A 27152-nucleotide genomic window follows, 5' to 3' on the forward strand; every position below is an offset into this window, starting at 1 on the left:
TGGATTACCTATAACTCCGCTTTTGCTGAACGCTTTGGAGTACCTCTTGCGCAAAGTATTTCTGAAATAGCCTATTTTCACTTCAAATACCTGTATCCACGTCAACAAAAAGTGGTTGAGGGCCCCTTCAAAGAAATACAAACATGGTTAGACTGACTCAACACTAAGTCCCTGCGCCTACTCATTTGATGGATGGAAATAATTGCGGAAGTCACCTTCTCCATGCATCCGCTCATAAAATGTTGCCTCTGCTTAGCAATTTCAGCGACTCTGCAGCAAATTCATTCTGAAGAGTCTCCACATGCATCAGTCTTTCTCCCTGTGAACTGCAACAGCGCTTGTCAACCCTGTTAGAATTCGGTAGAAATTAATATTTGAGACCCTCAAATACACGTCAAATCGAGTATGATTTCAAACATTTGCCCACCCCTAGCACGAAATATTCCGAAATACACACGATCACATATTCAGAAAAAATCCCCTGCGTGCGAAAAGCACATCGATACCAATACAGGAAAAGCATTACATGCAACACGCATTCCAAACACACATACAAGACAAGCGTAGACAGACAGATAGCCCAGGAAAGCACGTGAAGTGCCCTAAGAATGCTTATGCAACAAAAAACCTTACAATCAGCGTATAAATATAAGAGGAACAAAGAGTTGACTCCTATTCACAGCCGTCCCCGTATCACCAGGACAAGCTTGTTTCTTTCACTTGTTGCCATGTCGGGCTGCTCTTGCTGTAAAATTGGCTGTACCAATTTCCGAATTCCTTGATGTTGTTATCTTCATCCAACAAAATAGGCTCCTTAAAGGTCTTCTCATTCCATAGAGTGACGTCTCTGTCCATCTGCAAATGAAGTTACGAGCAGGATTTATAGTCCTGCGAGCAGCGAAGACATGTATAAGAGTATCATTAACTGACTAGCGGGTGAAGTGAAAATGCAAGGGTTGGTTTGTTACTTGGGACTCGCGCTGCACTTGCACAGTTGGAGGAATTCTCATACATTGACTCTATGTCACGTCTGTACATGAGCTTCTGTAAGCCCTCTCGTGGTTGCTTTCGGACGCACATGAAGAATACTACTGCGTGCTACAAAGTCATGCTACCTTCATCTTGCGCTCAGTAAAGTGAGCCACAAAAAAACCATAGAATTCCATAAAAATGGTTACAGCTCTTATTACTATTATAAATGCTGTTAAGTGCAAGTAATTCCGAGTTATAACGCATTCAAGTGCAAACACAAATTCAAGGAGTTACATTGCAAACTGCGCTATTTTCTGAAAATTATGCTACTTAGGTCTACAGTCTAAGGATACATGGTGTTTTTAATTTAATTATCTTTGTACGTGTGCTCTCGGAGCAATTGTTTATGGCGGTCAGCATAGACCGCCCGCGGCTCGGAAGCGGCTCAGTTCGGCAGTAAGGTCCGACGCTACTGATTCCGAGCTTTCTGACTCAAGATCGGAAGATTCGGATGCTTTCATACCTGTCAAGCACCGCCGCCCACGACGGACGTCTCCGGCGTCGTCCTCAAGTGAAGGGACTATCATATACAGCACCATCAAGACTACGACAGTAGCTTTCATTCCCATCGACGCGATGATAAGCCTGAATGCTATCTCTCGACAAAAACTTAATGATTTCTTCTTCAAACTGGCCCCTGGACTAATCCAAGAGGTTCGCGTGAACCCCTGGAAAAATGTCATTGCCGTTGACACGACTGATGATAAGATGGTGCAAACTCTACTTGGTTTGTCTGAAATCTGTGGGGTCCACACACGTCCCTACATACCACAGGGTACTAATATAGTGGCTGGTGTCGTATCTGATGTGGACTTGGATCTCAAAGACGACGTTTTTAAGACCATGATCGTTTGCACGCCACCATGCAAAATAATTAGCGTTCGAAGGCTGGGCACATCAAAGTGTATGAAGATACTTTTCGCCTCTGGAAAGCTGCCTAGTCATATAAAGGCTGGACTTGTGCGCTATCCTGTTCGACCTTTCGTACCACGTCCTTTGCAATGCCATAAATGTTTCAAGATTGGTCATGTTCAGGGCTTTTGCACCAGAGATCTGGTCTGTGCCAAATGCGGTGGAAATCACCATGTAGATTCCTGTGAAAGTCAGGCATATCGGTGCCCTAACTGTAATGGTGAACATTTGGCAAAGGATAAAGGATGTCCCTCATTGAAGAATGAAGTAAAGGCACTAAAAAAGAAAGCCATAAAGAAGGCAGCAGGAGATGAGAGCTCCCGTCGCCGTAGTGCTGCCCCAGCGACTGGAAAAGCAGCGCGTTCAAAGAGTGACAAAGAAACAACGCATCAGAAAGCAGGGGGGCGGACCTTCTGCCTCTCAGACACATCGTGGCCAGCGCTTCCATCGAAACCGCCGGAACAAGTATCTACAAAGACTTCGACCACAGAGGAAAGCACTGCAAACACAGTACCTAAACCGGTATCAACCAACGAAGATGTGCAACTTGTCAATCTTCTAAAGATGCTTGTCAACGTCATAAGATCTCTAATCGCCGGTCGCCAGACACCAGCAGCGTCAGCAGCAGAGCAACTTTTGGAGGCACTCGTTCCTGTCCTCGACGGCCTTCGCTAGACGTTTTACCGGAAACAATTCTAACAGTTGTCAGCAGCCTCGCCCCTTTGTGCTGCAATGGAAGGTCAGGTCGATGCGACCGCGGCACGCAGATTTAGTCGTTCGACTAGTCGCTATGAAGACTCCACCAGACATTGTAGCGCTTCAGGAAACTAACGTCAGGAAAGACGAATATCGATTGCCAGGCTTCGTGGGTGTCCACAGTAACACTCGATGCGCGGAACGAGCTTGTGGCTCTTTCCAGTGTGTGGAGGCGGCACATACGCGCAATGCTTCAAAAGCATCAGTGTACGTTCGTGCTGACTTGGACTTCGCGGTTATTGACACAGACGGCATCTGTGACGATGAGTTTGAGTGTGCCGCTGTTACTGTGAGCCTCCGAGGTGTGTGTGTCCGAGGTGAGACGGGCGCAGCGCTCTAAAGGACGCGCCGACTGGACTATATACAATCGCCTTGATGCAGCCATACGGCGGCATACAAAACAGCTTCGTCGCAAGACCTCGGAAGCTTTGTGTAGTTCGTTGCATACTGGAAGTGGTTTTGGAAATGTATGGCGCATACTGAAGGCTCTCCGCACTCCTGAAATCTGCAAGAATCCTACGGCTACATTGAGCATAGCGACTGGCCAGTCACCAAAAGTAATAGCAGAGGCATTTGCAGACCTTTTCGTCTCTCATGCATCCAGTGACACCACAATTAGCGACCTTCCTTGTTTGACAAGTCACAACACCGTAATCGCTTCCTACGGTCCAGCTTGCCAGATGGACGAGGCAGATTTCACTCTTGAGGAGCTGCGACACGCGCTGAGCCTCTCCAAACGCCGCACTGCTCCAGGCGCAGATGGTGTGACGTATCAAGCATTGCGGAACGTTGATAAGAGTTTCCATGACCGTATAATGGACGAGTATAACGAAGTATGGAGAACCGGTGTAATCCCTGCTGAGTGGAAATCGTCCGTGGTAATACCAATTTTAAAGCCCAGGCGTCCGGCAAGGCACCTGAAGTCCTACCGACCAATATCCCTAACTTGAAACATCATCAAGGTAATGGAACGAATGGTCTTGTTTCGCTTAGATGTCAGGCTAAAGGAGCTGAATTTTTTCCCTGATGTCATGAGTGGCTTTCGTCGCCGCCGTTCGGCTCTGGACAGCATATCAGACCTCGTCTCAGCACTCGAATTTGCTAAAGAAAACAAGCATTCCGCCTACATGCTCTTCCTGGACATACAGCAAGCTTTCGATTCAGTTCCGCATAAGGCGATTATTTTCGCTCTTGCAACCGCGGGAATTTCGGGTCGTCTGCTCCAGTTTGTGCATAATTTTCTGTCGGAGCGCCGGATGAAAGTGCGTGTCGGAGGAGTAACTAGTGAATACCGAAATGTGACGTGTGGTGTTCCACAGGGCAGCGTATTATCACCGCTTTTGTTTAACGCGGCACTAGCCGCGCTTCCAAGTCGTTTGCCTCGAGACACTGACTTCCCTGTGAGCATAGCTGTCTACGCAGATGACATTGCTCTGTGGATAAGCGGCCCTTCGCACCTTGGTCCGAGACTTCGTGCAAGCTTGCAAAGAGCTCTTAACGCTACTTTGGAGTAGTTGGGTGACGTTGGCCTGCTCATATCACCTGCTAAGTCGGCTGCAATAGCATATCACCCTAAACAACGCGCTCGTCGAACAATGAGCCGACTGTATCTTGACGAAACGCCTATAAACTTGGTGCGACAACACCGTTATTTGGGCTCAATTGTGGATGATCGCATCTCTTGGCGTCCTGCCGTTAAATCTGTACGACGCAAATCGCACTCCCTTCTTAAGTATGTGGCCGCCTTAACTGCTCGAGGTGCTGGTTGCGACCAAACAACGGCTCTTCAGGTGTACCAGTCATCTGTACTCTCAGGCATGCTGTACGCATTACCAATTTTGAACATACCACCCAGTTTGATGGCCCAACTGGAGCGAGATCATCGCGTTGCCCTTCGACGAATGCTTGGATTACCTCGTGAGGCGCAATCTATTGCATTACTTACTGAAGCGCATCAGTTACCCCTGAGGCTGCAAGCAGATCAGAGAGCTCTGTATCAGATTGAGCGTCTGCACCGCGCATCGAATGGTCAATCGCTCCTTGATCGTCTGATTCACCGCCAATTATCTCGCATGGGAAAAATGGCGGCATTATTTATGGAAATCACTACCATTTCTGAACATGCTGCTTCAGATACGTCTCCGCCTCCAAAAGGTATCACGAAACACGTATTCCCCATTTTCCTCACAATCCCTGACATGCACAAAAAGTCTGATATGGCTGTTTCGGCAATATTTCAATTGACTCAGTCTCACTTGTTCGAAAAGTTTCCGGATTATCTGCAAGTTTTCACGGATGCATCTGTACACAACGACGGTCAAGGCGCCTCTGCAGCTTTTTACTGCCCTTCAACAGAAATACCACGTATCTTTCAAATACCTCATCCAACTTCGTCAACAACTGCGGAACTAGCAGCGATTAATGTTGCACTGAAAAACGTGCAAGAGGATTTAATTACATCGAAGGTTGTCATCTTTACGGACTCCCGTGCTGCCCTTAGCAGGTTACAACGTAGTCAGCTTGATTGTCCACTTGTGCGCAGCATTAATGACTCTGCGAGCAAAATTACATCACGTGGGGTATGTCTCATTGCTCAATGGATACCTTCACACGTAGGAATCGCCGGAAATGAAGAGGCTGATCGGCTCGCTTCAAGTTGCGCTCATAACAACTGTGACTGCCCAGAAATTACGTGCAAGCTTGATGACGCTCGTCTGCTGATTCGTCGCCACCTACTCAAGCAGCATCCAGATCAGCGCGTCGCAAATGGAACGTTCCCGCCCCGTGTTCGTGGTCGAGGCTTGCCTCGTCGCGCTAGAGCACAACTGCTCAAGCTGAGGGTTGGCTGCGTGAACGTGCACGAACGTTTATACAGACATGGGCGTGCGGAAAGTCCATTGTGTACGTCTTGTGGCTGTTACGAGACACTTCAGCACCTTATACTTGAGTGTCCCGCTTTCAGTGCGCAGCGCATGTCACTAGTGAGAAACTATCATCTCCTTGGCCTGCGGTGTGCGACACTCGAGGAATGTTTATACCCCAGTGGCTGTGCATCTAAACGTGATCAGGCCCATCGCGCCCTACTAACCTTTATAGACCTAACTAACTTAGGTTCACGTTTGTAGCATGAACATTCGACATTCAGTTGTAGCGTGACCTTTAGTGACCGGCCCTACTGTGTGTGATCAGTACTGTACCCTAACGCTTCTTCCTTCGAAGATGGGAGGTGGCGGGTTCAAACACCTTGTAGTGTATATTGTGAACCGGTGATTACGTGCAGGTGATTACGTGAAACGGTGATTACGTGCAGCTTCACTTGGCGTCTCATCGTGGAGAACACAATCAGCCGCATAGCGAACTAGCCATGGACGTGGTTGATAATTGTGGAGGCTGTTCGACGCGGCGTCACTTTAATTCCGGCTGCAGAGTTCTACTTTAGTCTTTAGATTTGTCCTGTTGCCGTGTTCTACTTTGGTCTTTAGATTTTTCCTGTTGCTCTCCTTTCCTTTTTCCTTTTTCCTCCCTTCCTTCCTATCTTCCATTTCTGTGTTGCTGTCGCCTCCCTTCAGAAGAGTAGGCAGGCGTTGTGCCCCTTCCGGTGGCAGTTGCCAGCCTGCTCCTTGCTTTCACTTTCCTGTTACCTGTGTATATGTGTATATGTGTGCAAAACAAATAATTTATATGGATCATTTGAAGACGGTCACATTTTAATGCACCCCTAATTTTTTTATGTTGAAAATCGCGCCTGATTTGAGATATTCACAATCTAATTACAACGCTCAAACCAAGCAATGGTAGTCATGCGAGTTGTGTAAGAAGCATGTGAGGCCTTCTTGAACAGTGCGCGCACCTTTCTTATACAGTTTTATTATAAAAAGGTTGTTAGCGTAGCGTAAGGGGCATTTTTGCAGGTTTATTTCCCGTCAAGGCCGACATACTTTGCCGCTAATAACGCACGAGAAGAATAATTAACGAGCAAAATTTAATTGACCGTTTTAGAGCCCTCGGGGCAGTTCATATGGGAAATTCGAAGGCAGTTACATTTTATCTGTGTGTGTGACAACTTCATTTACTATCCTGCAAATTGATGGTATGTGTCTAGGCCACGCAAGAGGCCGCAGAGACCCTGTTTCTCGGTAGCTTCTCGAGTTTGCTGGATGACCCAAAGTTGGTTGTGGAGATCTGAGCCATTTAAATGCCCCCTACTTTTCTAATCTTGAATATCGCGCCTAATTCGAGATATTCATGGTCGAATTACACCTCGAAATCCAAAAAATAGCAGCCATATGTGCTTGCAAGAAATTTGTGAGGCCTTTTTCTTCAACAATGCACGCACCTGACCAATAGGAGCCCTCGTTAAACCTTCATCGAAACCAGGCACGCATTGGGCAGTTTTCAGAGGCTGAATTAAGGCATATGCGAAACATTTTCGGTATGTGAAGGGGAGAGCTAGTATTGTGTTTTCTCAGTGTCACAACGCCGTCAGCCACTTCCTTTAAAGGGCCGTTAGCAGGTTTGCCCCACGCACACTCAACAGGCGAGTGTGCTCACGGACGACAGGTATTCCAGACAATAAAGCATTCCTCCTTTCCAATCCGTTCATGCTCAACTCGATGCGAGAGTGACCTCTGCCAGCTATTTCATAAGGACAGCCAAGTAAATTGAAGCCGTTGTTTATAAATTTTCGCTGCCTCGCAAGACAACACAACCAGCCACAGCAAGCAACAAACCATCTCGCTTGCAGTTTATTGCGGCCGACGGCTTCCACTTCAAATGAAAGCATAGAAGTAACTTTCCGTAAGAAAAAAAAATACACTAAGCTGAACATCTTTAGAGTAGCTTTCTCTTTTGACTTCAGTGGTGACGTCATACGTACGCGTCGGTGTCAGCTCACTCCTGATTGCCGAAAAAGTGGCTACTCTTTGTGGACAGCACATGTTCTGATACTGAACCACTTCGTACAGTTAAGTTCTCCCTCTCTCTGCCGACGATCTCGCGAGGGGAGGCGTGCGAGTTTTGCGCACACGCCTTGGAAGTGGGGAAGGCGAGGTTAAGTTCTGCGTTCACTTCAAAAACACCTCCACATTGGCCCAATAAAGAAATGGAACCAGGAAAACTAGTGGCGACATCTTGAGACAGCGTTTTCTACCAAGAAGAATTCTGAACATTTCAGCGTAGAACTACTCCTGATTGAGATAAATTTAACAATATGACTGCTTTAGAATAACTGTTCGCTGCTAAAACGCTTACACCAGCATATAAGTTGAACGCAGTCACTGATGGCAATAGTACAGTCCATCACAATTTCTTTAAAGACAGATTCGCAAGGTGTCGGTAACCGAGTTGTTGCTAACGCATGCATTCAAATCTGCAACGTTCATTTGCAGACACAAGCACAATTCCCAGCAGCGACGTTTAGAGCACGTGACCGAAGTGCCACGGAGAACGCTCAAGTGTTGTTGATATCTGCACGTAAAACAACTGCCAATCTCTCTTTCAGTGACTAGGAGCCACCCATCAATATCAACCGAGGCACATACTCACCATGTTGCTGATACCATGTTCTGCTGCGTGGCACCAAAACCAGGACAAGAGCCCAGGTCTCCCATAAGAGCGGTGAACAATGCGCGTTCGAAATGGAGCCTCCGGCGTCGCCGAAACCACCGCAACGAATTCTCCGAAAATGTTGCGGACCGTGACAATGGTCAGAGCCGGGCCCACCTGCCTCACGACGCCTCGGCATTGAGCGAACTTGGGCTTCCATCCCATCAGCGACATTTGTATGGACAACGACGCGGAGACCTCCTCACCGGCCACTGCAAATTTCGCGTCCCACTTGAGCTCCATTAGGCGACACAGCCACGAATCTCTGGGTCGCCTCGTGAATTCCTGCATGGAACGCAGATAGCGTTTGTTACAGAGAACATGATAAGAAGATCAGTAGATGGCGTATATATGGACACTCCAAGCGCATTTCTGCCGTCGCCGTGAGGTTCCGTATACAGTCCAAGGGCGATAAAATCGTCGTCGCACGCCGTATGCTGTATGTGTGAGTGAAAGCGTGCGAGGGTGAGCTGGCGATTGCGGCTCAATATTGCGCACGAGAGAGAGGAAAGCGGAGAGGGAGCGCACCGTCTTCTGTCGCGCGCAAGGCTCCGGGGGGAGGGTAGGGAGGGGGGCGCGCTCTGCTCCAGGCGGCTGTATCTTGAAAGCCATCTGCGACGGGGACAATGTACGCTGTATGTGGGAGGACGAAGGTGGGGGGGGGGGGGGGGGGGTTGTACTGCGGGCGGCGCTCGCCCGGGCCTCTGTAGCTTCAAAGCTTTCTGCGACGGGGACAGAGCCAACCACGCGCTGTGTTTTCGCGGCTTAGTTTGCATTGATGCGAGAAGCACATTAAGGTCAGTTCGCTCGCAGCTGCTGACGCGCTTCCTCATTCCAGCATTCTGATAGTGAGTTTTCGCGGTCATCGAGTAAGATGTGTTCATGTTTGCTTGCGCGCGCACGACACCATGGTTGTTAATTTAGTTCGCATGCCTATGTTTAAAAGTGTATACGGCTGAAAAAACTACTAGCCTTACTTCGCATAAATGTTCCCTAATTTGCTACCACAAGCGATGCTTGGCCTTTCGGGCGAAAGTGCAGCTTTCTTTTTTTCTGGTGACAACTGTAAGCTATGTGACAATGCACAAGGTGAACAGCGCCTAACTGTCGGTGAACGAAATTTAGTAGTGCAGGCACAAAGCATAAGGGTGGTGCGCCGATGAATGATGAGTTGAAGAATTTACCACGAGAGCGTGTAAGCTTGCTTGCAGTGTATTATATATATAGTAGTTCTTGCGTGCTTTTTTAATCACTTCTAGAATCCTGCGCACTTTATCGCAGCAACTACTTACTGAATGCGTGCCCTAACATGTGACGCTTTAGTCGTTACAGTTAGTGCCTAGTGTGCTATTGCTGCTGTTGAGTGCAGTCGTCTGGAAAACAATTGCGGACCACGTGAAAATAAGTGAAATTGAATGTTCATCCCAGCTGTACAAGCCCGACACGTGCAGTCTAGACATTGTGCCCTCGGAGGCATGAAATATCATTCAGTTCAGCCCAACGCCCACTGACGGTGAGCTTTTGGCGGAAAGCTGAACGCAATGTTGTGAAACCGCAGCTGACGTGACCCGCTTTTGGCTGGGACGCTGAGTAGAGGCCACAGCTGCTTTTGAGTTAGCAGAGGTCGCTGAGCATACCGTACGCACGTCTGCAAAGAGACAGCTAGTCAAACAGCAAAAAAAAATGTATCAACCAACGTCGAAGCGAAAGAAGACAAAGCAGACGTGCGCGGTATATGCATTTGTAGGCACTCAAATGGGAGAATTAAAGATGATTCAATGTTCCATAATTGCATGATATTTTTGCATTATTTATGGTATTTTTTTTCGTTCCATTGTCAGATCAATCTCTTTTTCCGGACCCTCTATTTATTTATTTCATTTCTAGTTTTCATTAGCTTTATTTTTGCGTTGTTCTTGGCGACGTTGTCTTCATTCGCGTCGATTTTGGTTGACACGCCTTGGTTTCTTTCAATTCGATATTAGACCCTGGAGACGCGAAAAGGCCAGTTTTTAGCCAAGAGGCCAGGTACGCCGATCTCCAAGACAGCGCAGTATATGGTGCAATTTTTCTACTTTCTTAGCGCTAATTACTCCCGTACCATATATTTTACCTACTCTGCGACTAATTCTCGCTTGCATCATTAAGACCTACATTTTGATAGCTTTTGCGACTCGCCACAATGCTCTGGATGCGCGAAAGGGCCTGTTTTGTGACCAAAAGGCCCGATAGATCCGCAGATACCACGGGCGCCAAACCCGTGTGGAGCCGCCAAAGAAGACCTTGTCTTCAAGCTGAAAGGAAACGATGCGCACAGTGTTTATAAGCTTTGTGTGTACAGGGACAGCATCTTCCTTTTGGAGGTGACGCTGCGACCGTTAATGTCTGCTGTCAGGAAGCAAAGGACAGATACACCTGCTGCAGCCTGACCCAATTGTGTCACCTGGCTGCCTTGAGTGCGGCCGTGCGCTTTCGGTCACTGCCTTTTTTTTTTCGTAGCCATACTTCTGTTCCGGATACGGTGCAAGTAGCCCAGCCAGCAGAATTAGGCGCCAAGTCCAGCAAAAAGCGACAGCAACATGAAAATGCATATGCCAGACTCGCTGATCTTTTTGGTATTTGTAGTGGTTGGTGTAACGCCTCATTAATTCACTTATAGAAGAAATGTGCGCAATGCATCGCCGCTAATTAGAGTCGACTGCCTGTTGTGCTGCGGCGCAATAGAAGCAATCTTTAGAGCAGCCGTGTGACATTACCGCCATAAACATAGAATAGGGGAATATGTTACGGGGGCATAGCAATCATCTGTTTAATGTGTCGAAGTAAACACCATATTCACAATTTCAAGAACCCAGTATACCTCGATGTTACGTCGCAACAAGCGGCAGCATGCAACAATTATGAACGTGTCAAATGCGTTCGAACGGGTCGTGCGACAAGGAAAGCTTGGTCTTAGCATCTGCAGGCCTCTAAACGACCTACTAGTGAAACTGTAATATCAGAAGAAAAGCTTTAGTTAAACTACACAAACACGCCAGTAACTGTTTACTCTAGTCAACCTTTCGAACAAAGAGTGACTGCTCTAAAAGAAGATATAGCAACGGCCTCACCAATCGCCCCATCAGCAGCCAATGTAAGCACTGGTGCTCCTGCTATCAAGCAGCCCCGTGTTCGAATGCATGCAAGGCTGCCACGTGTCCTACCTGTCTGTCTTTGCTCGCAAGTGTTTACAATATTCTCTTGCCGCTGCCTAACTCTCCTACCATGCACCACCGTGTATTTCTAAAATGCAAGATAGTAAACGAGATAATGCCTTCCTGTTGACCCCTCTACATTCTCTCTTATTAACATGGTAATAATGATTTTTTTGACATCATCTTCGAAACGGGACGGTGACAAAAAATCACCAAGGCTGCTTTCGGTATTCAGGTTGTAGTGCATATAGTGCAGTCAAGCATTTTGGCCGTCTCTCCTTGATCTTCCCTTTCTTCGTTTCTTCGTTTCTTCCTTTTCTTCGTTTCTTCCCTTCGTTAAAGCCTGTCTATATAACGACCCCCGCTGTGTCTATCTCTTTGCTATTCTTTATCTACTGGTGGTAGTCTAAACGAAAGTCCTTTTATGAGCTATAAAAGCGATCTACCGAAAACGTTTGCGGTGCCGCCGACGCACTTTATCAGACAGCGCCAACTTCCCGCTGGAAGCTTCTTCCGTCCGCCATGTTCTTCCTGGGCCAGTCCAGCTGCTGAGTTAGACGACGCTAGCACGCTTGTTTTCTTCCTTCTGCAGTTGTGTCGGCTACGGATTTTCAGTGAAGGTGACTTCTGTATGTCTGTCGCTGTTTGCTGGAAGTCAGCGTACCCTTCCGGACGCTTCTTGCTGCCCGCAGCGGCAATGTTTCATTGTTCGCCTCAAGACAATGATTTAAGTGTATTCAATCACAGATAGTACAACTGCGGGCGCAATGCACGCTTCGAAAAGCCCAGCATCAGTCTGAATAGCGCTAACCAGATTCGGCTATGACCGGCAAATGACCGGGTTCGTTCCCGAGCGCGAATAACGCGTAACCGCGCAGCGCGACATCTTACTTAAAAACGCTTAGTTGAGCTATTGTTGAATATTTAAACAGCAATATACAGGAGATTCGGTAGTGGTTTTATTAGAGTACAAAACGAAAGGAAAGGACGCTGCCAGCCGTGGCAATTGCTATCTGAGGTTTTGCGCACACAAACTGCGGCCGGCATAAATAAAAGGGATAGGGAGAAGATGGCAAGGAGAGGGACTGAGGAAGGTGAGCAAGGACAGGGAAGAGCTACGCGCTCTGTTTACTGAGTACGAAAATAAGTTTGCACCGCTTGCACGCGAGTGTTCTGGTACAGTTCTGAATTGTACCACGCGCAAGTGATCATTGGAAACATCTGCAATAACGCACTTCATATACAGAGCTGTAGGCACAGTTCTGAATTGTACTACCTACGAGCGACTGTTCGAAACATCGGCAATAACACTCTGCATATACAAACATGCGCGCGTGCACTGTTCCCTCGCGAACTACGCGGCTGCACTACTACTACGCTGTTTCACCGCTCGCGCCGTCTACGGCAAAAAAATGCACTTAAATAACAGCTGGAACGTATTACTGGCACGTTTCCCTACTTGTCAGTACTTAACTCATTTGCCACGTCTCTTTAGTGCTTCTCACAGCAAAGCCGTGACTGCAAATGCTGCGCTCATGTGCATACAGCGCGTACAACCGCGGCGCCGGAGCGCGTTAAGAACATGACGGCCGACGCGAGCCGCAAGGAAGAGCGTAGTAGGAGAGGAGGAACTTGTCGCTACTTGGCAAAAGCCGATCTAGGGATTTTAGTCTAAACGTCTCTTGTTTACCTCGAACGCTGACCGAACCGTCAGCCGCGGGCGGCTGACGGTTCGGCGCGGCCTAGGGGACAAGCGTGAGGGGAAACTGAACGGAAACTGACCGCGAGTTTCGAACAACCATCTCCGATCGCTCCCCAGTTAATGTTTGCGCCAGCTTTGAATCCCAACACTTGTGGGAAATGGACGTTCCCTGCGGGTATTGCTAAGTGAACATATCGGCATTCCATTATGACTTGCCGAAACGTATCTGGACTCCTGCTGCAGCAGGCAAATGCCTCATCCCGTTTCGAATATTTGATCCGGTATGTTTTCGGTCCTCCGGCAGCACGGGCCTCAAATAGCAAAGCACTGCCCGTTGTATTGTAGTAGAAATTTTCTCCTCTCCTTTTTCTTGCAATTTCCATTAACTTTTTTGTTTCCATCGTTTGCATCCAGTTTACTATATCTCTTTCTCTCACTTTCGATTCATGAATCCGGTATGTCCATTTACACTTTCACTTACCCTGTACTTGGTTGCCAGCTTTCTTGACCTCTTCCTCCATCCTGAGATACGCGTGCACTTTAGCCGTCCACTTCTTTTCATCCATGTCCCTGACTCTTTCTTCAAAACTAATTCTGCTCTGCCCTTCTCTGGCTACAAAAGAGGGCGAACCCATGGAACCCTGCACTGCCTCATGTGTGGCTTTAGCGTGGGCCGCCGATGTAAGTCGGCCCACCGAGCTTTGGTTACCTCCAAACCATGACAATACCTCTGACTTTAATCACAAAATGTGATTCGCAAGCATTTAGCGCTAACACTATCACTCCTTTCCGAATTTCTCGCACCACCTCATCTTTAGTGTAGCCCCAAAATGTTCTATTTTTCATTATAGCTGCGCTCCTCTTCATCCTCACATTATGTATGTGGATGTACGGGTATATGTTTCTTTCGTTTATGTATACACCCAACTATTTTCTTAAGGCGAAAGCCTTAGACGGCTCACGGAACGAAAAGTCCGATGACCGGCGTTGCATTATGACGGCGTTATGGCTCCAAAATTTACGGCACCAAAATTCGTAGGGAGTCGAGTTCAATACCTGTGGTGTTAATTAAGATCAATTTAATCAAGACCCATGACCTTTAGTGGGAGTCGAACCCACGAGGTTTGGTGTTAATCAGGGCGAATTAGGCCATCAATTTATAAGAAAGCGTGCAACCGAGGCGAAGGAGAAACGTTAGCACGACCTGTGGTGTTAAGGCAAATTTATTTAAGGCACTCGGACCAGCAAGCTTTGGTGAGAGTCGAACCTTCGACCTTTGGTGGAACCAAAATTGAATGGCACGAAAATTGGTGGTGCCACCATTGATTCCCGAACCAACGACCATTGATCGAAGTCGAACCCCCAACATTTGGTGTTAAAAATATTATGGGGCTTTACGTCCCAAAACCACTTTCTGATTATGAGACACGCCATAGTGGAGGACTCCGGAAATTTCGACCACCTGGGCTCTTTAACGTGCACCTAAATGTAAGACATTCGGTGTTAATGAAGGCGAAGTTAAGGCACAGTTAATTAAGATATAGTTAATTAAGGCACTCGCACTCACGACCTTTTGCGGGAGTCGAACCCACAAGCTTTGGTGTTTAATAACGTAAACTTAAGGAAGGCACTCCAACCCACGTCCTTGGGGGGAGTCGATCCATCGACCTTTGAGGAGACCAAAATTCAATAGCACCAAAATTGATGGTGCCACCATTGGTGGTCGAACTCACGACCACTGGGATGATGATGAAGCAACATTCACTGGGCCCGAAATAAATCGGTGGTGCACGCAGGCACCAGACGGGGTGGTTCCCTAGTTACGGGACCCATATGTTTCCAGCAGCTCCTGGCCCCTGTCCGTCAGTGCGAGCTGAATCGGTAGGGCGGGGCTGGATAACAAGGTCTCCCATCGCGCAAGGGGTTGGGGATTGGGGGTGTTGGTGGGAAGGGGAGGAGGGGGGGCCTTGAGTTCTGTGCACTCTGCCAAGACGTGCGGCAGGGTGCCCTTTTCTCTTCTGCAAAAAGGACAGAGCGTATCGCATTCCGCAGGGTACATGCGGTTCATCAGTACGGAATGCGCGAGCGATCCCGCCTGCGCTCGACGCAGGATCGTCTGTTGTTGCCTGATGAGTTTGGGGTGCGGTTCTGGCAGTTTGCACCTTTCCTCTCGGTACATCCGGGTAATGTCCCGAAAGCTGGTAACCGGGTGCGGTAGCTCTTCCGGCTCGTGCTCGGCCCGGATTGACATTTCTCGGGCATGGTAGTCGGCGATGGTGTTGCCTGCTACCTGCGAGTGAGCCGGAACCCACATGAGCTCTATGGCTCTTCCCGGAGGCTTGTGCTTGGCTAGAATGGCTCGGGTCGCGGAGGAGATTACCCCCCTGCGGAAGCTTCTGTAGGCTGTCTTTGAGTCGGTGACTATGGTGTCCACGCTCGGCTGTGCGAGTGCGAGGGCCACGGCCGCTTCTTCGGCATCTGCGGGGTCTGTTGCCTTCAGCGACGCGCTGACGATCAGCCTCTCTTTTGAAGTAACCATCATGGCTGCACGGTCACTGTGTTTTCGGAGCGAGGCGTCTGCGTAGAGGACCCTGAGGTTCTCTTCCAGCTTCCACTGGGAGGCAGTTTAACCAACGAGCTTTCGTGTTTGATAAGGTAAATTTAATTAAAATACAGTTAGTTAAGATATAGGCAATTAAGGCACTCGAAGCCACGACCTTTGGTGGGAGAAAACAAGTGATAAAAAGTAACAGCGACCTCGAATGAGAATATCAAGTAATTTAATTAATGTCTCGTGAGCGCTGAGGCTTTCGCCTTCATTCACTTTAGCTTATGCTAAAGTTACTCACTTTTTTTCTTTCACTAAGAGGATGGCTTCCTGTTGAATTGATACCACGTCATTACTCGTCACTTCACTGAAGATCATAATTCCCGATTTCTCTGTGCTAAACTTAAGGCCTAGATTTGAAGCTACATTCTCACTTATATTGTGTGTTCTTAGTTCACTTAGTTCCACGGACTGTTTCCACTATCGACCCACTCGTTATCACAGACGCTGGTGTTCTTAACCTTCTTCTTGCCCTAGACACTAAAAAAGCATGTGGTCCAGACAATATACCCAACCAATTTCTTAAAAGATACGCACAGTGGTGTAGCAGATACCTCGGGCTTATTTTCCTTAAATCCCTGTCGACATCAAAACTACCCAAAGATTGGAAAATAACTAAAATTATTCCGATCTACAAGTCGGGAGATAAATCCGTTGAATCAAACTTCAGACCAATATCGTTAACGAGCACGGCATGCAAACTACTCGAACATATAATTCTAAAACATTTAACAATTTTTTTTGAGAACGAAGGCATCCTGTCCCCTAACCAGCACGGTTTTCGCAGGGGTTTATCGACCATAACTCAATTAACAGAAGTCATACACGATCTCGCGTTGGGTATTGACAATCACGGCCAAACGGACCTAATCCTACTTGATTTTTCTAAAGCGTTTGATTGTGTTTGTCACACCAAACTAATAAATAAACTAAAAAGCATTATAGGAGACACAGAAATTGTTGCTTGGGTTCGTGGGTTTTTGTTTAATAGGAGTCAGTTTGTTATTTTCGAACATACAACATCAGATATAGTATCAGTTACGTCAGGAGTACCACAGGGCTCCGTGCTTGGGCCCTTGTTATTTCTCGTGTATATTAATGATATAACCACTAACATAGACTGTAAAATAAAGTTATTCGCGGATGACTGTATCATTTATAGAGAAATTAAAAATGATCAAGATCACTGCTCCCTTAACAAATCACTTAGTAGTATTGCGGAATGGTGCTCAGACTGGCAGATGATAATCAATGTAAAAAAATCGGCATGTATGACCATAACGAGGAAAAAAGAATCTTCAGACTTTTGCTACACCATAAATGGTACAGTTTTGACTAAAGTACAAAAATATAAATATCTAGGCTTAACAATAACGTCAGACCTAAGGTGGGACGAGCATATTCACCACATTACCTCATCTGCTATGCAAAAGTTATTTTTCCTACGCAGATCACTTCGACTCGCACCCTTGTCAACAAAACTCCTAGCATACAAGACATTCGTTAGGCCGATCCTCGAATACGGAAACACTGTATGGTTCCCTCACACCCAAACTAACATAAAGAAAATAGAAACAATACAAAGGAAGGCCATTCGATTTATTCACAACAAATTTAGACGTGAAGACTCTCCCTCTAATCTTCTAGCAATTTCTGGGCTCCTTACGCTCGAAGCACGAGCGAAACAGGCACGTTTGAAATTTCTTTATCAACTTCTGCATAATTCTTTCAAAATTGACATTTCAAGTTACATATCTTATTCACAAACACGACCTACCAGGCACAAGCACACAAACACCTTAGTAGAATATAAATGTAATAATAATGTGTTTAAATATTCCTTTTTTCCTGTTGCGATCCGTGAATGGAATATGTTATCACCTCTCACCACTAACACAGAGTCACTGTCTCAATTTGAATTAAAAATTGAAAAAATTGTTTAGCAGGTTAAAATTGCTAGTGCTATTATTGATCGTGCAAACTACCATGTACTTGTGCCCTGTGTATGTAGTCGGGTATGCAGCATAGAATACCTCAATTGCCATTTCTTACTTTTTTTTTTTTGAAAGTTTGCGTGTACTTGTGTTTGGTGTATACATTTTTGTAGTGAAAATTGTTGATGTTTTAAGGTGCAAAACTGACTTTATACATGTATTAAACATTATCAGTGTACATGTACATATGTATAGTGCCCTCCTGGTATGGTCTCAGTAGAGACTGGCAGTATTGTAAATAAATAAATAAATAAATGAAATATTCGCAACTCTCTGTAAATCTCTTCCACCGTCTGCTAGTAGCACTATGTCATCCATCTACCCTTTGCCCATTGCCCATGGCTGTGAGATAAATCAGAATTTAATGCGCTGTTTTCTAGTCATCTCTCTATGCCCTTAACATAAAGCGTTAAGAACAATGAAGATAGAAGGCATCCTTGTTTCAATCATCGGTGGATTTCCAGAACTTCATTGCATTACCGACCTTCCCATGAGATTTATACTCGGTTGTCTATACATCTCCCTGAGTAGCTTCAAGAAATAGTCATCTATGCCCTCATGTTTGACAATATGACGTAGAAATTCCCAGTCTATGTTGTCGTAAACTCCCGTTATATCTAGAAATGCTATCCATAAAGTTGATTCTGAGCTACTGAAATCTCTATGCGCTGATTCAGTGCAAAGATACAATCCTCTAAGCGTCTACCTGGCCTGAAGCCATTCTGTAGTTACCCAATTTATGACTGTTCTCCACCGACTTGAGCAACATTAATTCTATTGTTCGTATTGCCATTCTGTATATCACTGACGTTACTGTAATTGATCTGTACGAGCTCGTCATATCCTTATTACTTTACTTTTATAGATAAGATTCATCCTGCTTTCACTTTCGCGACGGCACTAGTCAGCTGGACGCTGCTCCGTTGCATAGCCCGAAAAATTGGTGTCTATGGCGGCCGCATAGCGTTTTGGAGCAGTCGCACTTTCTATCACTTATGCATTGTGCCATGGGGTGCCTATGTGTTTCTAGGCCTTCCACGGTGTTACCCACCTTTAGGGACAATAGGCAAGTGGCTGCGTGCAGGCAGTTCAGGTGAGCTCCGTCGGCCACCTTCTGGGCAATGTCCTGGATGTGACCCGAACAGAGCGTCTCATAGCGTGCCATCTGTCGCATCGTGCCGTTGGCCACATCAGTCGGAGCGTCGATCATCCACGAGGGTTCTTCTCCGTCCGCATGGAACCAGACGACGATGAGGCCGCACGATTCTCGACAAGTCCATGCTTTCACCGACACAAATGACGGCGCTGAAACAAACGAGTAAGTCATAAATATGATCGACCACTCTTCAGTCGAACAGAGTGACCAACCTTTCGGCTTTCTTTCTAAACCGGTTTCACATATGATTCGTTACTATTGATCCAACCCTATCGCACGCACGCGATATGGCGGTGTTCTTAAGCAGCATTTTGAAATCTGGGCTGGTATAATGCAAGAATTCACCTCGCTCGAGGAATTCGCCCATCGCTAACGCACTGTGGTAATAATGTAGGCGGAGCGCCAATCGGACGATTGGCGAAACGTGAAAAGGAAAGGAATTGGAATAGAATCGTTACATCATTCTGGACCTGCATGTATTATACGGCTGTCAGTCTGAAAACTGTAGCTCCTACATGAATGCACCTATACGTGGTTCCTATGCTTATAGGGCAGAACGTTTAAAGATAGCAATGTATGACGTTTTCTTCAGCCGCGCTTCACATGAATAAGTCAAGCAACTCTAATTTGAGAAGGTTTATACAGCATGAAGTTAAAGAAACAGTGATATTGTTTATAAATAAGGGCTCCAGATCTCACTTTTGCTGGCATACGGTACGTATGCGCATGCTCCGTTGTTTCCTCGGAACCTCCACCCATGGAACGGGCACTCGATGCAATCCCCTACCACGCGCCCCAGTACCCCCAGGTGGGCGCCCAGGTGCGGGCAGTAAGCGTCCAGAACGTGCGCAACGCCGTCCGCGGTGCGGAACGCCACCAGCTCCTGGCCTGCGAATAAAAAAAAGCTCGAGCAGAATAGCTATCTGTGGTACAGAAATAATTGCAGAAGAATTGCCTGTAGAAAAAGATATGTTTATAGGTGTGCCTATGCATAACATTTACTTCACTCCGTCCAGATTTTTGTGCACGCCATCTAGCCACCGTACAAGGCCGCTTTGCTATAATCTTCTACACGCATGTTATGAAGCAAATATATTTGACTGCTTCTGAATTCGACAAAGGGGCGAACACTGCAGAAATCAAAATGTCAATTTGCATGCGGCATGCTACCTTTTCAGCGGTATTCACATCATCCCATTTGAGCACCGTTCTCCTCTCTCGTTTTCCATGAACTTCATAATCATAGTGGGAAATTACGCAGCAGGTAAGGACCACTTGACAGATGATAGTAGAAAAGCATTCGCCAAACAGCATTAGTCGAATGCACGAATAATGCTTGCTACCGCCTCCAGCTCTTCCCATCGACGCATCACCGCTGCTTTGTCCTGCAGTGGCCGCACGCTCCTTTAAAGCGAGGCTTTCTTTGCCTACCATCCCGGGTTTGCTATGTTTGCTGGCTGGTTCGCTCCGGATCTCCTTGGAGATACAGTAGCGAACAAAAAAATGATATTTTGCATTTGGATCCTGTGTGCTTACTGTTAAAGGTACTGGCAACCAATGTTTCTAGTACCCGTGTTTCTTTGTTTTTTTTTATTGCAACAGAAAGCTGACTGGTCAGAGTGTCCAATCCTACAGCGTAACGTAGGAAAACGCCGTGCAAAATTTTTTATCAGAATTTTCCGATCTGCATTGAGGGTGTAGTTCTGCTCAAGAAACATGCTGCAAACAGTGACAGCTGAGCGCGAATGCGATTATACGCCGTAAAGCTCTCTATGGCTAGGATCCCAGGATTTCTTCGTGGCGTAACGTCGACAGAAAAACTATCATCCATGGCTCATGCCCCCTAATGCAATAGCTCAGATCCCCGTAAGGCAGAGGATACAAGCCCTCAGCGAAATGAAGTGAACAGTGCATACATTCTTTATAATCACGCACACAACATACAGAACAGCATATATTTCAATAAAGAACAAGCTCAAAAGAAGCATCCTAAATACATAATTGATAATACGGCGCACCTGCGCCTACATGGAATGCGAAGCACGTAGCGCTCTCCGCATACGTTTGCCCGTAAAGATTACTGTTGCGCAAGCTACCACGGCGACGGCAGCTTGACTGCAGCATACGAAGCAAGGAGTGACGTAACGACACTTTCTTACGTAAAAGAAAAACCCGCCTATCAATTGATTTGTGTTTTGACTGTGCTATGGGAGGGTCACGTATACAGTGACGACTCCTGAAGAGCAGCGCCCATACGAGGCGCGGCGAATTTCTCTTCTCCCTGGTCCACTCATTGTAGATGCACGAAGTCGCAGCGCATGCCAAGTCGCAGGCCGTCAAAATGTCTTACTCTAATAATTAGATAAAGTACATCCGTATGCCCCCGAGTGAATAGTTTCAATCTACATCGCAATGGGTACGATCGTTCTAGTTGTGGTTTACAGCTTCGCTGTAACCACCTTCACAACGTGGATTGGAGGCCATTTTTTTATGAAGTCGATGTTCTTGCCTTTCATGCTTTATGAAGCATGAAACTCTCTCACTGAAACACGCATGAAACACTCTCACTTTTACAATAATAGGTGGTGTCCGAAAATACGCCTCAGCAATGACTCCCTCCAACTAACACAAACCGATACCGAAGGCCATGCTTTTGCTGGCTGCATGCACCAGGCTTTCTTTAGCCAAGCCAAGCTAAGTGGTAGGATATAACAGTAGTGCTATAATTGCAGTGCTGGCACCTATTCACGTCACTACTCGTCCGATGCATTTTCTTTCTCAAGTAGACCACAGAACTAGGGGTACTAACTCGCAAACTAGGGCGCGCACAACAGCCCTCATACGCACCGTGATGCATTGTACAGCTGTTTGTGCTCTGACGCTCCACTCGTTCGTACCAAAGCAGCATTGCTCGCTAGCGTGTACTTTTCTTTCCTTCGAAATACGTGTAGAATAAAGGGCAAACGCTTAATATTATCTGAAGTGCAATTTTAAGCAATAAGTATGCTGTACATTATAACAGCGGACTTATATTTATACTCATATACTACATCCTAAGTACCAAGATTTCACCGCCAGGAAATTGTACGTACTTCCTACATAGATAGCGCACAGCGTGCTGGATTCTTATCACTAACTATGAATCATGGTCATTTCATTTCCATCAACACACTTCGGATGCTCCTTATATCTATCTGTCATAGTAAGGTTTCATGAGCACAAAATGTACGTGCTATGTCAGTTTGCATTATCTTAAACACTCGAGTCTGGCAGGCTTCTCTTCATAAGTAAGGTCACTATGTCGGCGAACTACTTCATAGGGCTCAAAATATCGGCAAAGAGGTTTTTAGAACAGCCCACGACGCCGTGCACGGGGTGCAAATTCCCACTTTCTCACATGGCACATATTTCGTTTCACGCTGTCTCCAGTTGTAATGTCTTGCGTTGATCCGTTGTTGGCGACGTACTTGGTATCTTGACAACTGGCGGGCTTCCTCGGCTCTTCGAAAGAATTCATCTAAATCTGGAGGGTAATCGTCTTCATCTATCGGCAGCATAGCATCTAATGTTGAAGTAACTGCACGGCCGTATACAAACTGGAATAGCGTGGCTCTAGTCTCTTGTACGGCCGTGTTATTGGCAAAGGTGACGTAGGGTAAAATTCCATCCCGCATCTTATGTTCAACATCGACATACTTAGAGAGCACGTCAGCGAAAGTTCGATTCAGGCGTTCACTTCGATTATTGCTTTGCAAATGTGAGGTGGTAGTTTTCCTATGGTGCGTATGAGTCAGCCGCAGGATGCATTGTTCCGCTGTGATGGCTCTTCCGCGATCAGTAATGACGACGGTTGGAGCGCCATGCCAGAGGAGTGTGTTGTTTCCGAAGAACTTGGCAAATTCAGCCACAGTCCCTCGGTGCAGGGAAAAAATTAATTATGGGATTTTAAGTGCCAAAGATACGTTCTGATTATTATGCACAACGTAGTGGGAGACTCCGAAAATTCGAGCCACCTGGGGTTCTTTAACGTGCACCTCAATCTAAGTAGACTGCTGTTTTCGCATTTCGCTCCCATTGAAATGTCGCTGCATTGGCCGGAATTCGATCCCGCGACCTCGTGCTTAGCAGCCCAACACCAGGCATAGGCACTAAGGAACCACGGTGGACTAAGTGCAGGGAGTCGGTTTCAGCGTATCTGGTTTTAGTTTACCTGTAACAATCATGATACACTTTTTCCCAAGTGAAGATGTAGGGAGGCTTTCTTGCCACACCAAGAAAGTCGATTGCAACTTGTTGAAATGTTTCTTTCAGTTGATATACATGTTGTAGAAGGCCTGCCGGTTTCACAGACGGCGATTTCGCCTTCGACATTCGCGCAAGACTTAAGATAATGCTTCACTGAAGCCAACCATTTGGGGCAATAATAATTTAAAGTAATCCTGGCGAATGCTCCACTCACGCTCAAATGTCCAGATGTGGGTTCATCGTGACTTTCTTGGGAAATTTTTTGCCACATATACAGTTGTAGGCACTACAAACAAAACCTTTTCGCTTTTTGGCTGGAAGTTCCTCTTGTATAGGACCTTCCCTCCGAGGCAGAACCATGCCAGGCCTCTGGAGAAAATTTGGGGTACTTGGATGTGGAATCCTTCTAATCGTTTAATGAGTGGTAGTAATTGTTCGTCAGCGCATCTGACTTTACGCGATTTGTGTCGTTTTGACAATGCCTAAGAACGGAAAGTCATTTTCTTGTGATAGTGCTACGTCTACAGGTGCGCGTAACAAGCAGTCGCCATCGGTGTGCTTTCCTCCAAATCTGTATACCACCGTGATGTCATAATCTTGCGCTCGGAGGCTCCGTCTCGCTAGTCATCTAGATGGGTCCTCGAGGTTCACCAGCCAGCAAATTGAATGGTGATCACTGGCTGCTTTGAATGGTCTGCCGTGTAGGTATGTACGAAATACACTTTTGGGCCAGAAAGTTAGACATTCTTTTTCTGTTGCTGAATAGTTGGTCTCTGATATCGATAAGGTCTGGCTACCGTAGGCTATAACCTATTCGCTATTTTGCCACTGGACCAGGATGGCACCGAGGATGACATTGCTGGCGTCCGTGTGCGTTTCCGCGTCAATTCTCTCATCAAAATGAGCAAAGATTTGAGGCGCTTGCAGGCGTTTTCTTAACTCAGTAAAGGCGCTCTGTTCCTCACTTTCCCAACGAAGGATATCTCTTCTTTTTTAAGTTTTCTTAGAGGTGCCGCTATACTTGAAAAAATTTTTGACGAATCACCTATAATAAGCGCATACCCCCAAAAAAGCGTCGTTCTTACTTTTTGTCTTTGGCCACTGAGAACCTTGAGACGGCCGCTATCTTTTCGGGATACGGTCGAACGGCTTGAGCGCTGATGACCTGTCTCAAGGGTGGAAGTTCTTCAAATCTGGATTGACACTTTCCCGGCTTGATTGTTACGTTCGCCGAACGGATTGCCTCTAACACTAACTGCAGTCGCTCCATGTGCTGCTCGAATATTGCGGAAAAGATTACCACTAGGCATACTAAGTGAGGCTGACATTTTCAGCTGGAAAGTACAGTATCCATCATGAGCTGCAACGTTGCCGGCGCATAAGAGAGACCAAGTGGGGAAATCCTTGAATTCAGAGTCAATCTGGGGTGACAAATGCAGTCTTCTCGCGGTCTCTATCATGCACTTCAATTTGCCAATATCCCCCTTTCAGGCATATGGAGGAGGAATATTTTGCACATCCTAGCCGATCTAAAGCCTAGCCCTGTTTAAAGAGACGCGTGGGCTTGGCGAACAGTAACGGATAGGGTATGGCGACCGCGGTTGGTGATGACGAGGTGTGCTGAAACTCTGACGCACACGTAAGTATTATTCGATATTGCATGGTTTTTCGCCCTTCTGGGGGCATAATGATTACATGGAAAATCCCCTAGGACCAGCTTGACGGTATGGGCGAAACAACTGCAGGTGACCAGCCTCTCCACAGTGAAGACACAGAGACCTACGGTCGGCGTCACGCCACAGGTGCCTTTTTCTGGGTGCGCGGTATGATTTCGATCTCCACACGAGCGATCTGCGTGGTACTTAATTGAATGCAGGCTACGTGACAATATATTGTCGGCTCACATGTATCTCTAAAGCACACCGGCGTGTTGATGGAATGATGAATTATATTGTCACGGTGCACCGAATGGGAGATGCGAGGTCGCGTATTACAAAAGCAGCCTGATTTGAATATCAAGCATAGAGCCGTCTTTTTCGTCTTAGGACCTTCCACAATATACGAGACGGAGTTAGGTAAAACTCCCCCTCGTCGTCTTTGTCGATTGCATAGAGCAAATGTGGCAATATTTAATGGATTCTTTCGTTTACATTATTTTCCTTGATAAAGTCATTGCCCCTTCTTGACCAATCCTCCAGAATAGGGTATCGAACACATGAAGACAAGAGGTACAGATTTTTTTTAATGTTGCTAGACAAGCGTAGTACTTTTCTGCACATTCAGCTGTCATCACCATTCTTCCTTCAAGAAGCATCATACATCGTCGTAGTCCTCGTGACATCGTTCCGCAGACGTCTCACACAGTGCGTCCGACTCATTGGAAGTTTGCATTTCGAAATAGCACGTGAACGATGTAGTGTATAAGCATAAAAATTGTTTAGTAAGAAAGTTGTGACCTTTGTGGTGGGTAAACAAAAACAGTGCATGACATTAAACGTTGCATGGGATGAAAGTAAATAAAATTGTACGCAACACCTTTAGTTGTAAAACATCCAATTAACAGCTTTATAAAAGCTTCGCTTCACTTAGATTGCAACTTCTGCCTTGGGTCTCCGTATTTATCTCTCCTCAGCTCATTGCGCAAACCTTTTTAAATTATGGGGTTTTACGTGCCAAAACAACTTACTGATTATGAGGCAAGCCGTAGTGGAGGACCCCGGAAATTTCAACCACCTGGGGATCATTAACGTGCAACTGAATCTTAGTACATGGGTGTTTTCGCATTTCGCCCCCATCGAAATGCGGCCGCCATGGCAGGGATTCGATCCCGTGACCTCGTACTCAGCATCCCAACATCACATTGCGCAAACCTGACACATGAAGCAATTCACATTTCGCCGTGTATTGATAGCACTTATAAGCCATGCTTACATGGATGCAACAGTGGCGCATAGGATCGCATCGTATTTCTAGCACATCGCATCCAAGCAAAATGCGGTAATGCACTGGGGAGGCAAATCGCATTGATATACTTCGAGATGGAAGATTGAGTCTGGGTAAGTCAACTCACACGGTTCAGGCGTATCCCAGTGAGGGAAAGCACCCACACTGATACAACGGGCAGAGTGTGCTCTCCTCCGCATTGACCGTAGAAACGCACTATAGCGGACAGAGCTTCAGGCTTGTTTCAAACGAAAGGGGATGCTGTACATATAAAAGCTATCGCGTAGCAATACTTGTAAAGTCCATCACGAGAACCATTTCACACTGAATGCACAGCGAACTCGACGTGTCCCAGAGAGCTTTCAGAAGCATGGCACGCTTATTTACACGTGAAATACCGCCAATTCCACGACTGACGCGACCAAACAATCAAAGCCACAGGCTATAACAACCGTGATTCCCTCATTAAATATGTTCACGACGCTAATACTTACCAAATGCGTGCAGCGGTATTACGTCGTTGACACCAAGCTCCGACGACTCTAGCACCGGAATCCAACCATTTGGGAAAACTGGTGGCATATGTTCGCTATTGGCAATGTGCCTGCGCCTCCAGTGTTTACTGCGTCTCTGGAATTACGAGTGTATACTAATTGTTAGCTTATGTTTAACACTTGCATGCAGATATAGTGGGCTGACTGAGGTACCGACATACGGTAGATTATACTTAGCAATGCCTAACATTTCACTAGAACAACAGTAATGTTCAGCGAAAAGGACAGTTAGATCGCAAAGCAATCTGCCGGCCACGAAAGAAAACGTTGGTGTAATTTGTATAACATTCATGGATTATCCCACATGTAAACGTGAAGTTCGCACTCGTAGCGCCGCAATACACGCGTAGTCTGCAGAAAAAACAACTCTCAGCAGTTTTGACCAATGATCGAATCAGTGACATCGATAGCTTGCGCAACCCTGGAGAGGCGCCACAGTGAACCTTCCAGTC

At 46.5% G+C, this 27152-nt stretch overlaps 1 protein-coding gene across 7 annotated transcripts in view; it reads right to left on the bottom strand.

The window, feature by feature from the left end:
- Positions 1-576: 576 nt before the first annotated feature.
- LOC135905831 (cholesterol 7-desaturase nvd-like) overlaps positions 577-27152 on the bottom strand; it is a 61801-nt gene continuing 35225 nt past the window's right edge. For all 7 annotated transcript variants that reach the window (XM_065436890.1, XM_070520711.1, XM_065436900.1 and 4 more), the window contains 5 exons: positions 26641-26776; positions 19658-19846; positions 18854-19107; positions 8245-8589; positions 577-855 (listed from right to left, as the gene is read on the bottom strand). In XM_065436890.1, coding sequence (XP_065292962.1) covers positions 694-855; positions 8245-8589; positions 18854-19107; positions 19658-19846; positions 26641-26776 — 1086 coding nt within the window. In that variant the 3' untranslated portion in view covers positions 577-693. The remainder of the gene's footprint in view (positions 856-8244; positions 8590-18853; positions 19108-19657; positions 19847-26640; positions 26777-27152) is intronic.

This window comes from Dermacentor albipictus, chromosome 1 (assembly GCF_038994185.2).
Source record: "Dermacentor albipictus isolate Rhodes 1998 colony chromosome 1, USDA_Dalb.pri_finalv2, whole genome shotgun sequence".
NCBI classification, from domain to species: Eukaryota; Metazoa; Arthropoda; class Arachnida; order Ixodida; family Ixodidae; genus Dermacentor; species Dermacentor albipictus.